This window comes from Cinclus cinclus, chromosome 1 (genome assembly GCF_963662255.1).
Source record: "Cinclus cinclus chromosome 1, bCinCin1.1, whole genome shotgun sequence".
Taxonomy (NCBI): Eukaryota; Metazoa; Chordata; class Aves; order Passeriformes; family Cinclidae; genus Cinclus; species Cinclus cinclus.
In genome coordinates, this window is record NC_085046.1 from 143,926,923 (window position 1) to 143,944,483 (window position 17,561).

A 17,561-nucleotide genomic window follows, 5' to 3' on the forward strand; every position below is an offset into this window, starting at 1 on the left:
TATCAGTTCATAAAATACTGGGAGTTTTTTGCTAGTGTCTGAATGTATTTTGCATGTTCAGCAAAACCAGTAACAACTTTATAAAGTTTTAAAGGCTTTTCAAGGACCAGACTTCTTCAGATTCACAATGCCAAATAGCACAGGTAAAAGAAATAATCTTATTACTTGTGACAAATATCTTCTGATAAAGTGTGAGAAAAAAATTTGTTACATGGAAAAAGTGTCTGAAATGCCACTTGTGCAAAACACTTGTAGCATGGCCTGTATGGCATTTACATAATGCAATATGCACTCCGGATGTTTTTAGCAGAATGTTAAATGTTGAACTACACAACACAGCTGACAGAAAAGTGAAACTTCTAAACTCCGTACATAAAATTAAGTTGAATAAACAAATAATATTTTAAAGCTCTGAGGAAAAATAAAATAAGGAGTACCAAAATGAAGTTTAGAAAATGAAAGAAAACAAAGTGAACAATCTGAATATTTAGTTTAGACTGTATAAGCCTATTTAACAAGCAACAGGGAATTAAGCTGTCAGTTATCAGTAATATTTAATGTCAGGCAATCACCTGCCTGTTCTCTGTACCTTTGAAAATTTCTCCTTCTTCAATTCATCAGAGATATTAAAACAAAAAAGTACCTTATATTGTCTTTAGCTCTCCGTTTTCCTTCAATATATCTGTGAGTTTCTAATCTAGATTCTGGAGTGTATGGTGTAGGCTCCTCCCAAAATTTTCTGTCTTCATCATCATTTTCAACTGTTCTGCATCTTTCCTGCTCTCCATCTCCTTCTTCCTGATTGGATTTTTCCTGTGTGGAGTCTGGGCTATACAAGATCACTGAAATATTATCCCAATGAAATGAAGGAAGAGTAACTTTCTAATAAATTACTGTAATAATATTTTTCAATGCAATAATAACTGCACAGTTACTATCAATTCCTATCATATATTTGGAGAACATTCTCTGCTCTATTTCTTTTGTCAATCAACAAAGCATATTCTGACATAATGTTCTTCATTTACCTGACTATGAAGTGATAGTATGGCTATACCTCATCCCCTGAAAATCCTGATATATAGTTCAATAGATTTAATTTCATAAAAAGAATTTTCAGATACTCTCACAACTTTCAGGTGAGAGAAAGTCTTCAGTCCATGTGCTGTTTAAGAATTCCCTGTATCAGGCAGCAACAGATTGGAAATTAATAAGGTAGCATTGAGCAGCTCCTCAAATGCAATCTTAACACCTGAATAATTTTTTCTCCCTAGCTCTAAGCTTCTGTAAATCTCTACCAACAGACAGAGTAAACTAAATTTATGATTCAGGTGTGATCTATGAAGACAAAGTTCTGCAGGCAGCTTCATGAAACAGTTTCTACTGGATTAAAAATAAGATGAGGGGCAGGTGCAGTAGAAGATGATCCCAGACAAAAATCCTGCTGCTGTCTAGGTAAGATCAGTGAGATGAAGTGGAAGAAGTAGGAAAATCAACACCAAAGGCCTGCAATATCCATTTCAGTGTTCAGATGTTATCATGCTAAGGCAAAAGCAATTATAGGTGAACAGCTGCTTTCTCTGGAACCCCTGCTTTACCTTAAATAACAATCTCCAGCTGTTTTCCTGAAAAAAACTATTAATTACACTATTTTGGCACCCAGACAGCTTGGAGTTTTGGGAGTAAAAATTCTACTGAACTGTGTCTGCAGATCAATAATAAATGATGTTTGTAACTAATTGTATTTTTCATTAGAGATAGCATGCATGAGGAGAAGTAACTCAGCTTGAATCAACAATAAAGATGCGCAAAAATATTTAAGTGGAATTATACCAATTCTTTAATGAGAAAAGCTAAACTTTGAATAAAGAAAATAATAATATTCACTCACAAACTGTTGTGGTTTACTGTTACCTGTCAAATCCAAGCTTAGAGTTCATCTGTTTCTGTTTCTCACTCTTTTTTTCTTGCATCCTTCTTTGAGCCTCTTCCTTTTCTCTGGCCCTTTTGAGAAGGTAAGCTCGTTCCTGTTCTCTGATTTTCCATTTCACTTCTGGATAGTTCTGAAGGGCTTTAATCCTCTCTGAACGTTCTATTTCTTTACTATCCAAATACTTCCCAAAGGGGAAAAACATCAAAATAAATATGTGAGAAATTATAAACATATTCAAATCAATAAATCTATTAGATTGTAGTTTGATCATTAAGTTCTGTCTATAATTAAAAATGCATCTTTCACATATCAATAGCACTATGTAAGTCGTACTTTATTACAAAGAATTAACAATAACTTGCTATTCAGATCTGAAAATGGGTTTGTGTGTCTAAGATCTGTGTTTAGCATTTTCCAGGAATTTTACCTAGTCTTACTAGATTATACAGTAGAGAGTCCCTTCAGCCATTTCTGGTCTTTGTCTGGCTTTGATTCAGCCCAAAATTATTTCTTTTGATGTGTAAGTTTATTGCCAACTGAGTAACTTCAATCGACTCTTAATAAGATAAGCAGTGCCTATGCTCCTCTGAGGAAAATTTTGAGAACATATTTCAGGCCAGAGACTGTTTCATTGACAGGAAATTGTTACATCAGTTCAGTCATAGCACAACATCACAATCTCAATGTATCTATTTACAGCCAATGCAACGTAGTGCAATTTTACACCAACTTGTATTTTTTTACTGTCTTAACACTGCAGGTTTAGCTCATATTGTTGGAATGGTACCAACAACCCATTAACTTTCTGCAATTGTGCTAATAATTTTAAAATACTTTGTATATAACAATGAGAAAAAAAGGTGCCAGAAATGTACAATATATTTATTTTGGGGGAAAAAATTAAAAAGCTTTGTTTAAGAATCTCCAATAAAGACGACAGAAAAGTTAATGAGTAACTGTGGTTCCATCAGAATAGAACCAATTATTATCATAGAATTTATTGTAGTAATTTATTCTTTGGAATATAATTTAATTTCCTGTGAACATTAAGAAAAAGTCTATTAGCTTTCCAAGTACAGGTGTTTATTTTGTTTAGGATAAGTATGTTCAGTCAACAGTACTGATGTTTTACTTGGATTGAAATTTAAGTTTTAAAAATCTTACTTTTAATTGATGAAGAGTTGCCACTACAAATTGTCTATAACCTTCAAATTCAGTACATGGGTTACCCACAAGAAACAATTCCTTCAGATGAATATTGCATTTTAGGGATTCAATACTGGACAGTTCACCAATGAAATTTGCTGTCAGGTCAAGTTTCTTCAATTCCTCACAGCCTGTTTGAAAGAAACCTTCAATCAATTTGTCCATAACATAAATGTACACGATATACATACACATACATGTACACACCTGGATATAAAACTGTCTCTATTTGTGCTCTGTGAACTGGTTTTATTCTATCAGAACACATCTTTTCCAAGACTCTTACTGAGCAGAAGAGTGACTCACAGCTAAAGTTTATGAGCTTACAATATTTATAGGAAAAAAAACCTCAATAAAATACAAAATACTGTAACATTATTGGTTTTGTCAGTATCAAAACTTTTTGGATATTTATAGATGAGCTATTAAATATTTACTTTTCAGACAAGCTGGATTTCATTTTTAACAGTCTGGTTGCCTTGATATCCTTTTCTCAGCTAAGTCTCAATCATATGGTTAAAATCCAATCCAATTACTTAAGGACAGCAGGAACAATTATGAGGTTCAGTTCTGAGTATGTTTAATCTCTGGTAATATTCATGTACAAAGGTAAGATTTCCCAAAAACACACTGCAAGGTAGGTTTTCCACTCTGTGGACTCAGCTGTCATTGTAAATACTTTATCACTGGTTAAATTACAAATACCAGAGAGAAAGCTTATTAAAACAATTAATTACAAACAGAAACTCTAAGGTAGGTAACAAAATGCTCTGGAAAATCTGTTATTTTAATTTATCAGCCTCTCCTTTTATCATAATGTGTCCATGAATCATAACCTTGACTCTAAGAGTAAAAGGTTTAGCTGAGAGCAAGCTTAACTTTGATTCACATCACTGTATTCACTTTCCTACATCACTGTATTTACTTTCCTTTCCTGGTCTATTTGCTAAGTTTTATGCACAGTTGAGCTGTAAGAAAGTAAACAACATAGAACAATTTATTAGGGGATTTAAATAAACCAAAGTGATGCAAGGGACAATCCCAAAGGTTGTAACTCCTAAGTAAATGAAAAATCACAGTAATAAATAATGCAGCCTGATACATGAATTTAAAATTTAGTGGTATGTAAACAAATGCAACCTTCTCAACAAATTCCTGAATATATAGTACACTACCTACTTCTTCAACTTTTTCAAATTTGTGTTTTTTATTTGCTTTTTTCTTATTTAAGCTATCCTCTTGAACCAGCTTGAAGACTTAAAAACATAAAGTAAACCAACCAACCAACCACCCAACTAAACAAACAAAAGAAAAGCAAAACCAAAACACACATACACACACAACCAACCAACCAACCAGCTTGTTTGGTTGTTTTGTTTTTTTCAATTGTTCCTTTATCAAGGTGGATATGTTAAGGATTCAGCAACTGGCCTAATTAGAACTGAGAAACAGAAAACACCCAAGTTACAAATTATTCAAGCAATATGGAATTTTTTTTTGAATATATGGAATTGTTTATGAGTCGCTCCAAGTCTTAACTTTTAATCTTGGAAAATGCCACATTTTGCACATGAAATGTACAAAAGTGACAAGATAAAAGATTAAATACAGATAAAACAGACAAGATTTCAAGCAATGAAAGAGAAAAAAAATCTTCTGAAAACCTCTTTTAAAAAAACCCAGACCCTCAACGCAACCTATGCTGAGGACAGAACCTTCTTGCGTGTTACATTTGATTTCTGAAGATGAAACGTGGCCCAGAGACATTTAGGAAAGTTCAATGAGAAAAATTCAGCAGTAGGAAGCACTTGCTACAATGAAGCATCTACTGAAACCCTGCACCAAGGATCCAACAAAACCCACCAAGGATCCACCAATGCCTACAGGTGGGCACACTCAATGGCTTCCACCCTCTTTTACACCAAGTCACAACTTCAGTGTTCTAATATGAAAAAGTAAAATGGCTTTTTACAAAATCTGACCTTCCAGATTTTCAATTCTTTCAATGTTGTTCAAAGCTACATTTAAATATTCCAGCTTCTTTAGTTTGCCCACATTTTCTGTAACAAAACAGAGATGGATTATTTCAGTTTTCAGCACTTGAAAGCACATTATGGCTTCACTTGCTTAAGTTACTTCAAAGCAATAATGAAGCAGAAAAATAGGAAGGACAAATCAGAATATGTACCACATTACTGGACATTAATATTTTAATGTTAATAAAAAGACAAAACAAAGAAGTTTTCTGAAAACAAAAAAAAATAAAAAATATAAAATATAAATTAAGTTATAAGCACATTTTAATCACAAATCCCTAAAACACACATCTAATTCAAGAGGAATGGCTGAAAAAGCACAGTGAGACATTCTATCTTGGGAAATGTGAGATATCTACAAATTTGGTGACATGAATCCTACCATAGTTTGCTAAGAACTTGGAGAGGTATTTAGTCCGTAATTCACAAACAAATGATGGCATCAATTTCTCAGCAAGAACTTGTGCAGCTCAGTTAGGATGTTTTGGTTTTTTTGTTGCTATTTTTCTGTAATGGCAGTGTCTGTGCACATGACAATGGGAGAGCTGTGTTGAAGGCAGTGGTACCACCCATGCACTCAGTGGATGCCTGATAAGTCCCTGCCTTCTCATGAAGCAGGGCTGATCCCCAGAACTGCATAAAGGTTCACTTTGAGAAAAGACACAGCCCAATGCAGCCAATATAAACCATTTCTCTATCATATTCAGAAGCATGCTTGGAACTGCTGTGTCCTTTGCAAAGATATGTTGGTATCCACTAGGAAGAATAACTCCTCAACTTCAGAACTTCGTAACACAGCCTCTGTTGACAATGTTTTTGGTCACCATTATAGTGTGGGGAGGGGTTGGTTGTGCTTGTTTTGGTTGTTTTTTTGCTTTGGGGTTGTTTTTCTTTTTGTTTTTTTTTCCATTTGTTATTAAGGTATTACCTTGGAAAGCTGTCTCATTATACAAGAATACATGAATCACCAAGTTGCCTATTTTTTCAACTACTACAGTTAGATTATGGTAATAAAAGTTGCTCGTCTCAAAAACGAAATTGCTGGAAAAAAATTGTGTCCAAAAAGCAGCAATCTGAATACGGTACCCTGTGCTAACCTGAAGGAGGCCTGAGTATTGACAAAAAAACAAGACAAAATCTTGTGCCTTATTAAGGACACATTAACAGAGAGAAAACCAACTTATTTTAGTCCCTCTTTTGATGGGAAAAAGAAGCACAAAGCACTTTAAAAAAACTTGTTACCTCTGGGAGAAGATTACTCCACTTTAGGAAATGCATATGTTACCAGTAGAGATAGTTTCCTGATGAGTCCCTCGAGAAAACTTAATGGATTTGCCCCCAAGGTCTGAGCACAGAATTTCCTCCTAAAACCTCAGTAATTTTTATTTCCTCTTAAGGAACTTCAAAGAGATATACTAATATAATTTCTGAACACTTCCAACTTTTCATTGCTCATCTAGATTCTACGTGTAGAGTCTAAGCTTTTCCAGCCCAAGGACTGATGTCACATCTTTCAGTCTGGAACAAAACCATATGAAACTGTATCTTCTCCTGTGGTCTAGGGAGACCATTACGGTTTTGTTGCAGAAAGTTTGGCTCATCCTCACAAGCAAGTATTTTATCTGAATCAAAATTATTTCAATCTTAACAAAAAAAAAAATTATTTCCATGAAAATGAAATTTCTAAAAAAACCTGAAAGCTAATCCCATGATATCAGAGTCCATGGTATGTGGCAAACTCTGCCTCTGTTTGCCACAAGATGGGATATTTAAACTATATCCTGATTTTAAAATTTTAATCCATAACAGGTGTTTCACATTCATATTCTAGTGACTTGTATTTCAGTGGTATCTCTTTAATTTAAAATTTCCCAAATTCCTGAGCTTATTAGAGATTTAATAAAGGAACCAGGAAAGAAACTCTTGTTAGGAGTATATTCCCTTAAGTATAGCAGAATACTTTTTTTTATGATTTCAAAATTATGCATGTGAATACATTTTAAAAGAAATGTATCGAGAAAAAACTTACCAATTTTTGGAATTAGGTTATTCTGAAGATAGAGAATTTTTAAATCTCGACACCATTTATCAATATGCTCTAGCTTTTCTATTTCCTGCTGATGTAAAGAAATTTCTTCAAGTGAAAATATTTCACAATTGTTATGTTCTGCACGTCTTCTAACAAGTTCTTCAGTGACTGAAAGAAACATTAGATGTCATATTTTCCTTTAATCATTTTCTGCCATCTGACTCACGAGCAAATTATAAAATCATTAAAATATTTTGTTCCACTATATCAAATAGCCAGGTAGCAATGACAACAAAAATAAAATCTGCCAGAAAAGATACCAAGTACCAAGTAGCTTCAACCCACTCTGCCACAGTAAACATCTGTTATGAAACACAATCATGTTGCCTGTAACATTTGGAAAGATCCATATGAAAACTGCTGAGTCTTCCATAAGAATGTGATACAACCCTTGAAGAAATTATCCAGCAGCCACTATTTTCAGCATAGCTTGGGTTGCAGATTGATTCATGTAGACAAGTAGTGGAGTGTTTTATGCTGTTTTATTTCCAGATGCCAGATGTTCACATCACAGACACCAGTGGGGGGCGGGGAGGAAGCAAACTAGAGTGTGTAATCATATTCTTCCACCAGCACAGCGTGCACAGAAATAAGCAGAATAAATGCTGAAAGTGGGCTGATATTTTTTATGCCATTACAAAGTCATGCTTATAGATGAAATGTATACCTGCTATTTCTTAGGCACTACCAGCTCATCAGAGCCAGGAAAGGAGTTTCAGTGGCTGAAAAACACCAGAGACCTGGGTTCAGTTATCATGTGGTAATATTTAATGCCAGGCAGTCTTTCAAACAGTGAAAAGGCTCTGTATAATGAAGGTAAAGAAATCCTAGAAGAACCAGCGTTCACCCCTGAGCTAGATGCTATAACTTTGTCTCCAGTACACTGCACCAAAAAGTGCCAGCATTTTCCTCTCCTTGATAAGCACTGGACTACAGTGAAGTACTGAGGAAAGACACAGGGGTTTATCAAGTTAGCATACATATTCTCATAATTTTTAATGCTGAAAAAAAGACCAAAAAAAAGCCTTTCAAAAAAATCTGAAGAAAAATAAGTAAAAAGAAAAAATATATGAAGATCTGTGAAAACAAACTGCTCCTACCATGCATAAATTAAAAGTACTCTTTCAGTTCTTTGTCTTGGGGAGGTTTTGTGAAATCATCCAGTTTTATCAGTGGTCCTGAAATGGCTGCACACTTTCACATGGACCAGCAAACTATGTACCAATACAGCCCAAACCCACATGGATCTTACAGCTCTTCTACCTGCAGTCTTTGGGAAAGGGGTGAAATTGGCTGTCCGTATTATATTATTTACAGATGTCCAGGCTTAAATCTCCCTTCTGCTCAACAGAGTTTCACCTGACAGAATTAATTTACAGAATTAAATGTGGAGATACAGATATTGATTGAAGGGAGGACCCTATCTGCACTTAAATCATATGGGGAAAGGTGTCTGTGTCTCTCTTAACCACATTGATCAGATTTATTGCATCTGAACAAGCATATCCCCTTCCACTTGAACTTGATTACAGTAACAGAGAAAAGAGAAAAAAAAAGTCAATAATTATGACTAAATACTTTAGTTTTCACACTAAATAGGAAAAAAAATCATGTTTCAAATAAGTTACTTGGGAAATCTGCTGGAAATTAAAAGGGGAAAAAACAAACAAAAAAAATCTGCTTACTTCTGCATTTGGTGGCAGATTTTTCAGTGCCACTATTACAGGTAATTGTGAGCATGAAAACAATACTCCTCGATCTGCAAATACACATGCTGGTGGCAATATTATGCTCTATACCCTTTATAAAAAAGAAGACATATAAACTGTTCCGTACAGCTTAATTACAGACTAATTTCCATTTGCTGATGAAAATTGAAATTACTTTTTGCAGCAATTCTGCAAAAATGTCCACTTTCATTAACAGATGATTTGCAAAGCAGAGATAATAATTCACAATAGAAGCTACAGTGAAATTTAGAAACCTAATTTGAGATCCTGTTGTAGGAAACTGCCTGAATACTTGACATTTTGTATAAGATCTAGTTCATTTAAGAGGAATGAGGTAAACAAATATTAAGCAAAATTGTAAATAACAGCATCTCCAGAACATTGACAAACACTCTGAACTCACTAAAATGTTCATTAATCAGATTTTCTGGTGTTTTGTGCAGTAATGGGAGCCTGGAACAATGACCTGAGAGATCACAGCTACTCCCAGGCTCTCATGAACACAGGAGGAAATGAGGGATGACACCAATCGAGTGGAGAGAACAGGTCTTGAAGTTCTAATGCCTGGGCTTCCACATGTAAAAAATTACATGTTTTACTCAAAAAAGGAAGCAGAAATGAAGGATAATATTGAAGAAATTGAAAGAACAAGCAGATGGACAGCTGCAGGTGCATCAGGAGATGGTGGGGGAAGCTGCACTTCAGAGAAGTGAAGTATGCAACCATTACTTTGGGACTCAAATTCATACTGTGCTGTTCAGGAGATAAAGTCATTCTACTTCAGGCAGTGCCTGGTCAAAGAGGGTATCTGCCAGCTTCCTGCAGGGAGAAGGAGTTCCTGGCCAAAGCACTGTTTTAGCCCAGCACGGGATTGGCAGTGGTAATATAAAACCAAAACAGATTACAAGAAAAATCACAGAGGAAGGGAACTCCTTTTTCGCGAGCAAAACCTGTGAGCACTGAGTGTTTTGGGTCATACTGCTGTACCCGTAAAAGATGATCAATTCATAAGTAACATTATGGAGTATTTCACCTCATTTGTGGTTTTTCCACATCTGACAGACCTGGGCTCAGACACAAGGCATCCTATCCATCATCCCCCCTTGCAGGGGCTGCCCCACACAAGGAGGGGTCCCCACCTGGGCCATCCCAGTCCCCAGTGCTGACTCTCTCAGGGGCTGTTCTGAGAGGCAAGGAAACCCTGTGATCTATGCAAGGAGATAAAACGGGGAAGGAAAATCTGAAAGTCACCCAAGGGAGGCAGGAGCACAGGGGTCTGCCAGGGAAGTGTGGCGATGGTGGGGAAGGGAGACAACTGTGGTAAGAGGGAATGTCAATCAGAGAACTGTTTAGATTGGAAAACACCTTTAAAATCATCTAGTACAACTCAGCACTGCCAAGCCCACCACGAAACCATGGCCCTAAATGTAACATCTACGTGAGTTTTAAACAACTCCAGATGTATTGACTCCACCAGTTCCCTGCTCAGCCTTTTCCAGTGCATGAAAATCCGCTCCATGACGAAATTTTTCCCAACACCTAAGTTAAACCTCCCCCGGCCCTACTTGAGGCCATCTCTTCTCCTGTCACCTGTTACAAGGGAGAGGAGGGCGACCGCCCTCTGCTACAGCCTGCTTTCAGGGAGTCTTAGAGAGGGGTAAGGTCTCCCCTGAGCCTCCAGAACACCTCCTGTACACCCCCACCTCCCTCAGCCCCTTCCCCAGCTTTGTTTGCCTTTCTCCGGACGCGAAGGAGGCGTGCGGGGCGCGGGGCCCGCTCTGGAGAGGAGGGCATGGGCAGGGGAGGGGAGGGGAGGGGAGGGAAGCGGCGCTGTCCGACACTCACTGCGCACCATGGCCCCTCAGGCGCCGCCGCCATTCCCGGCAGCGCCGCGCTGCCACAGCAACGGCCCGGGGCGGGCGGCGCTGAGGGCGGCTCCGGGCCCGCCCTCAGCCCGAGCGCGGCCTCACGGCCCCGCCGGCTCCGGTACCGCCTTCAGCCCGGCCGGCAGAGATGGAGCGTGTTCTCTTCAGGCATCTGTCTCACGCCTCGTCCTTTGCATGACGCTTGTGTCCTCCTCCTGCATATCCGTCAGCTAGTCTGCCTCACACATTCTGGGCTGAAGGCTTGTTTTCCGTGGTTTGTGAAAGCAGCGTGTTCCAGTGATTAGCAGTCTTGTACAATTTTAGAATCATGGAACAGTTTAGGGTGGAAGAGACCTGTAAAATCATCAAGTCTACCCATTAATCCAACACTACCAAGTCACCACTGAACCGTGTCCCCCAGTGTCGAGTCAATGCCTCTTTCAATTTTTTTAGGGATGGTGACTCCACCACTTCCCTGAGCAGACTGTTCCAATCCTGGATCACACTTGGCATCAGATCGAAGTGGTAACATCAGGAAAGTCAGTCTGTATTTCCCACCTGTCTTCACTAACCTAGAGGTCTAATCGAAAGTAAAGGTCATTATCAACTAACAGGAAATTCCCCTGTAAATTTAAATAAGGGAGCGATAATTTTTACAATGATAAAATTAAGGGGTTTTTTAGCCATTTACCTCTGATGTAAATGCAACTCCCCACAGCCACTCTGCACCTTTCTATCTGTACTGCTGATTAGAGGAATATGAAGGTGTCATTGAGACTCCTGAGATTTGTGATGATGATGAGACACAAAGGAGCAGAAGCAGTTTATGCACTTTAACTCCACAGTGTTTGTCCTGGCCTATCTGACTGTATGAGTAACAACTCCATGTGGAGGTTTACACAGCTGGTTGGATGTGGCCCAAGGTCCCTGCTTAGAATCACAGACAATAAAGAAAGGCCACTAATCCTCCTACATACACATTTATATCAAATTGCAGACCTCTTCAAATAATGACCTTTTTTGCTAGTAATACAAATTTTTTACTTGGATGCAGAATTCACAAAGTATTAATTTCAAACAAGGAAAATTCATGTTTTAAAATACTATGTACAGTATTTTAAATCCTGTGTTTATGTTGTATTACATTGAAGTGACTATGCTATTTGGTTCAGCTAAAATCAAGGGGGGAGAGCATCCCTTTTTCAGATATCCTAGATTATAGTTCTGAAGAAAGGATTATAAAATATGCAATTAATTAAATTACCAAATAGTGAGGTGAGTGGGTTGACTTGGCAGGATGCCAGGTGCCCACCAGCTTTTTTTTTTTTTTTTTTTTTTTTTCTCCCCAGCCTCAAACGAAGATGGGGAAGAAATATGGTAGGATGCTGATGGATTGAGATAAGGGCAGGGACATCAAACAACAATTACCATCATGGGCAAAACTGATTAAATTTGGGAAATTAATTTAACTTTTTTGCCAATTAAATGGAGTAGGATAGAGAGACATAATGACAAATCTAAATCCTCCTTCCTTTTATTTCTCCCTTCTCCCCAGCTCAACTTCACTAAACCTTTGTACCTCTATGTCCTGAGTTAAGCCACAGTTTGTTTTCATCAGTATGTATAATAGGTCCTGTTTAACAAATCTAGTTAAGCTGCAGGACCACTTCTTCAAGCAGGTAACTTCTCACTTGTGATGAGCACAAAAGGAGAAATCTCTGTACACCAGTGACTGAAAAGGTCTCAGAGTATGTTTGTTGTTCTCTGGTGAAGAATAGTTTTGTTTATGACTCAGGGCTAAATTTTTCAGGAAGACAGTAAGCAGCACTTTGGAGCATGTGTTTGCAAATCACTGGTCCTCATCTGGTGGACTGCCACATGCAGGGCAAAACTAGGTGCTGAGGCATGTTATTTGTGGTGTTCTTTATTTTCACACAGGGGATTTTTGGGGTTTTTTGATTGTTTTGTTGGTTTTTTTTGTTGCTTTTTTTTTTTTTTTTTGGTTTTGGTTTTTTCTTTTCTCAAATGATGTACCAAGAGCTTTCAGCAGCACAAGCCTGAAATCCTAGCATGAAGCAGTGTCCATGCCAGAGATAATGTAAAGAACCCCATTACAAACAAGACAATGCAGATGAGAAGGAAGAAAAAGTCACCTCTGGCATGCCTTTCCTAAGAAATTCAGTTTACCACTTTAATACATTAACACTTTATTTGTTATCTGTGTAAAACAAAACACATATGTATGTAACAACAAAAACAAGCTTTATAGCATTATTATTACAGTGCTAGCATTTATAGCATTAATAATACAAAAGTATTTTGACAACACAAAGTATTGACATTATCATGTAAGGTGCTCCAACCCCAGAAAATTGATATTGATTGTTGAAATGCTGCAGCATTTAGAGCTGGTGTAAATCAGCTGATTGCTACCCACTCAGAATTCAAACCTATGTATTTTTATTTATTCCCTATTGAATTACTGTTTTTTCAAATATTATTTTTTATTTTATTTTTCTATGGTGCTATGTAACACAGTCACCAGTACAAAACAAGGCTTTATATTTGCACTAAAGTACCAAAAACCCTCCCCCAAAGAACACACAATTTGCAGGGCAGGACATGAACTCACAAATGAGAATTCACTGAAATATATGCACTTTCTAATAATAATAATAATAATAATAATAATCTTAATTACTGAAAAACCCTATCAAATACAAGAAGAAATGAGAACAGGAACAAGTTTACTGGTATGAAAATGCCAGAGATTGGGGGGGAAAAAAGCAGCATGAGAAACCGTAAGAAAAAAGGAACAATATAAATGAAGTAACCATTTTTCTCAGTGCATATAGAAACGTGCAAAGAGTTTTACAAAATACTTCAGCCAAATCATAAAAATGTACATAAAAAAGCAGATTTTGCAAAACTGGACTAAGTGGTCATAACCTATATTCTGTACCGTGTAGTCTATTCCATATAACTTAAATAAAAGATGTTAATCTTTGTATGGTTTGGCTTCTATGAATAATGCTTTCAAGATAACTACAAAACAGACTTGCTTGCAGGCCAGGAATATTAAAAATTTGGAATGGCATCAGTACTATCAGCTTCCACATGAACATTCTCGCTATAAAAGACTACATGATATATATTCAGGAATGACCCTGAAATTCAGCTGAACACAGCTGAAGTAAGAGAGTATAAGACAAGGTATAATGATAAAGATCATATATATTAAAAAAACCAATAAATTGTATGAAAAAATACACAGGGAGTTATAAATCTACACCTCAGCACTTTTATTTAATTCTCTTTCTCTAAATAAGGTGCTGTCTTAAAGGGGAGTAAATATTAAATCACTGGGGACAAAAAAAAACCCATAAAATACTAGTTGTTTTCTCTGTTTGTATATGTGTCATTTAATCACTAATCAATAAGTGGGTTTGCTGTGAAAGAATTATATTCCAGTTATTCTAGGCTTGATACTGTAGTTAACACAAGCTGCAAATACTCATTTCCTCTGAAAGTCTGGATTTACACTTTTAGGTTGGAATTTTTTTTCAGTTTTTCATCAGAAAAATTCTGGCTTCAATTTTTCATCCAACATGAAGAAACTTATGGCTGTGCCTCTTTCCAGAGAAAGAAGATGAGGCATGGTTTTATGTCCATTGGAATATATGGAAGGGAACTGCCAAAACAAACCAGTCTGGTAACTGACTAGAACTTTGTTAATTCAACATCAATGAATATCAGGGAAGACAAATCTTAACAGATCCTGAACATTTTTTAGCCCTTGAACTCCAATTGAGAAATTGACCCAGGAGCTCCCTCTCTCCAGATCAGAACAATTCTAATTTACAGTTTATATTTATTAATACACAAACTATAACAATGTATTGTGGAACTTTTTTTTTTTCAATCTCAATCAGATTTTTCTTCAATAGTTTCCAGTGAACTCACAAGTTTACAATGAACTCTTCCAGTTTTCAACATAATTGCTTTGATGACTGCAGGTTAATTGCAGTCTTAGACTTTTCTCTCAGAATGGGATTTAACTTTCCAGATTCTTATTTCAAGAGATTTTTTTAACCCTAAAGATCTTTATAATCCTTTCATTTTAAAAGTGATTTTAGTAATGGACCTTTTACGATTGGCATAAAATAGATAATGAAATATTTACATATTTTACATAGTGATATTTACTCTCAGTTCTCTAGACTTGAAATAAAGAAGAGGAATTATTTGACACTTACAATATTATTCAAGTGCATTAGGTACAAGTAAATAATGAGGATGAATATTAAAAATATTACTTTAGTTACATTATATATCAATTATCAATTATCATATGTACTCAGCCACTATCCAAATCCGTTATCTTTGATATTATGCTGTAACAAGAAATTAATATACAAAATATGATAACATATTTTTTTATTTAAAATACATTTTGTGGGAATTACAAAGCATTTTTTATTATCGAGATAAAGATACTACAGTTATAGCACTTCTTTGGGTGATTTCTTTCAGGTAGTTACCAAGAACTAAGGCCTCACTCACATTTGACCAGAAGGAAAATAAAGCTAAAATTATTTGTGTTTTGGAGGAAGAATACTATCAAATCTGTTATTTTTTTTCCCCCACAGGAACATGTAAACATGGCCATAAGGAGGTATCCAGGAGTTCAGTGCTGAAGAGCTGATGAAAATAAATTTGAGGAGGAGGAAAAATGAAAACTGTTACTGAACTCATTTCAAAATGCACAGAAGTAACAACTCTGCTTCTAAGTTTTATGAAGTTTAAGAGACAGTGGAAATGCATTTTTGAACTGTGGAAGGTCCTGTCTTGCAGTAACCTGTGCAATCTGTGTTTAGTTTAGTCCTGCCACGCGACGAGTACCAAGTTCTCTGCTCCATCCTGTTGTATCTGCTTTGGTTAATGTTGATAGTGGCTTTCAAAACCAGAGTGAGCTTTCAAGCTCTGGTGTTGCAGCCCTTACATAAGCAGTACCACTGACTTTAAGAAGTGCCATACATGGCACCCCTAGCTTGGCATGCTGTGAGTAGGACATTTGGTCACCATAGGCAAAGTGACCAAATGCCTGCACTCTTTTCTAAAATTCTTTGTTCTCAGGATTACCACACTCCTTCTAAGAGCTGAAAGCAAGGTTTTCCAGGTTGTGCCTGCAGCTGTGCAGATGCCTTTAGATCTCAGAAGCTGAACTGCACTGAACTGATGAAGAAGGTTGTTCTATCCACACTATAAGGAACACAAACTGGGCATAGCTCCACTTGGCTCCTTCTTTTCATTTTTATCTGTATGAAGTAAAGACATAACGGAAATAGCAGAGCCAGAACTGGGATGACCAACTCCAACTACAAATATATCAGTGCTCTTGTTTTAAGGGTTTGAGATGCAGCAAGGCTTAGAAATGTGTGATAAACAGAAACTGGAGTGTGAGGAAGAGGCTTGCATGACAAAGAATAGGGAATAGGAGAATGTCTAGGTGGTTTTCAGATATTCTGGACTGATTCATGTTGATGCTGCTTCATTGCTTCAGTGGGATGCAACCAACTCAGAGCAGCACAGCACCTGGCCCTGCTGTTCAGTTCACACTGGGGAAAAGGAAGACTTGTTTTGCCTGGAAAACTGGAAAACATGTTTTGTCTGGGCTGAAGCACAACAATTGTTAACAGCTTACACTATTTAGACACTGCTGCCAGACAACAGAAGAAAAATAATAGAAAATATATAATCCAAATGCAATATTAAAAGACTTGTATACATCAAAGTGGAGTAATTTGCAGTGAAAACTGGCAAGGGTCCTACAGTTAAACCTTCTTTTAATGAAAAGTCCATGGAACCTTTCTGGTGTGTTTGAATGCTGTTCCATAATAGGACACATCCACAAAAATATGGAATTCTTTCTAAACTTAAACATGTACTCACCAATTGTTCTCTATTTCTTATTATTTTCTGTAGGGAAAAAAAAAGAAAAGTACATTGTTGTATGTCTTGATTTAAATCACATTTTCTTATAATCATTATATATTATCAGTAGGTCCTTTTTGACAAATTCAGCTAAGCTGCAGGACTACTTGTTCGAGCAGGTAACTTCTCACTTGTGATGAGCATAAAAGAGGCATTCTCTGTATACCTGCTGCTGAAAAGCTCTTAGAGTTGAGAGTGTATTTTTTTCTTGTGAAGAACAGCTCTGTTATGACTCAGGGCTAAGCTATTCAGGAAAAGGGAAAGCAAGCACTTTGGGGCATATGCTTGCAGCACATTGGTCCTGACCTGGTGGCTGTGGTAAAACCAAAGTTTTAGGGACTACAGACATAGTAACAAAGTGATACATCACCTGTCAAAAAATGGGACTGCCATTGCACTAGGGCTGTCCCAGTTGTGCCTTGCTGTTTCTAACTTCCAGTATATCCAATTCAAAGGCTGAGGTCTGCCAGATTGTCTTGCTGCCCTTGGCATACACTGATATCCTGAACCCTGACAGTTTCAGAAGCAAAAAAGATCCTCTTGAGCTTCACTTTCACTTCATAAAAATTCAGATAAGCCCAAACTTGTTAGTCTTAGAAGTATTTTGTATTTTAGACGTTGAGAATTTTCTGGTGTAAAAAATGGTGAAAGAATGGTAATTCATAATTCCAGAACATCCATACTTGCTTTCAGCATGAAGGCCTCTGT

At 36.8% G+C, this 17,561-nt stretch overlaps 1 protein-coding gene across 1 annotated transcript in view; it reads right to left on the reverse strand.

Moving 5' to 3' along the window:
• Positions 1–7,426, reverse strand: part of DNAAF11 (dynein axonemal assembly factor 11) — a 31,208-nt gene extending 23,782 nt beyond the window's left edge. The window contains exons 1-5 of the mRNA XM_062504059.1: positions 7,205–7,426; positions 5,122–5,199; positions 3,098–3,270; positions 1,915–2,114; positions 644–829 (exon numbers count right to left, since the gene is read on the reverse strand). Coding sequence (XP_062360043.1) covers positions 644–829; positions 1,915–2,114; positions 3,098–3,270; positions 5,122–5,199; positions 7,205–7,385 — 818 coding nt within the window. The 5' untranslated portion in view covers positions 7,386–7,426. The remainder of the gene's footprint in view (positions 1–643; positions 830–1,914; positions 2,115–3,097; positions 3,271–5,121; positions 5,200–7,204) is intronic.
• Positions 7,427–17,561: the final 10,135 nt, after the last annotated feature.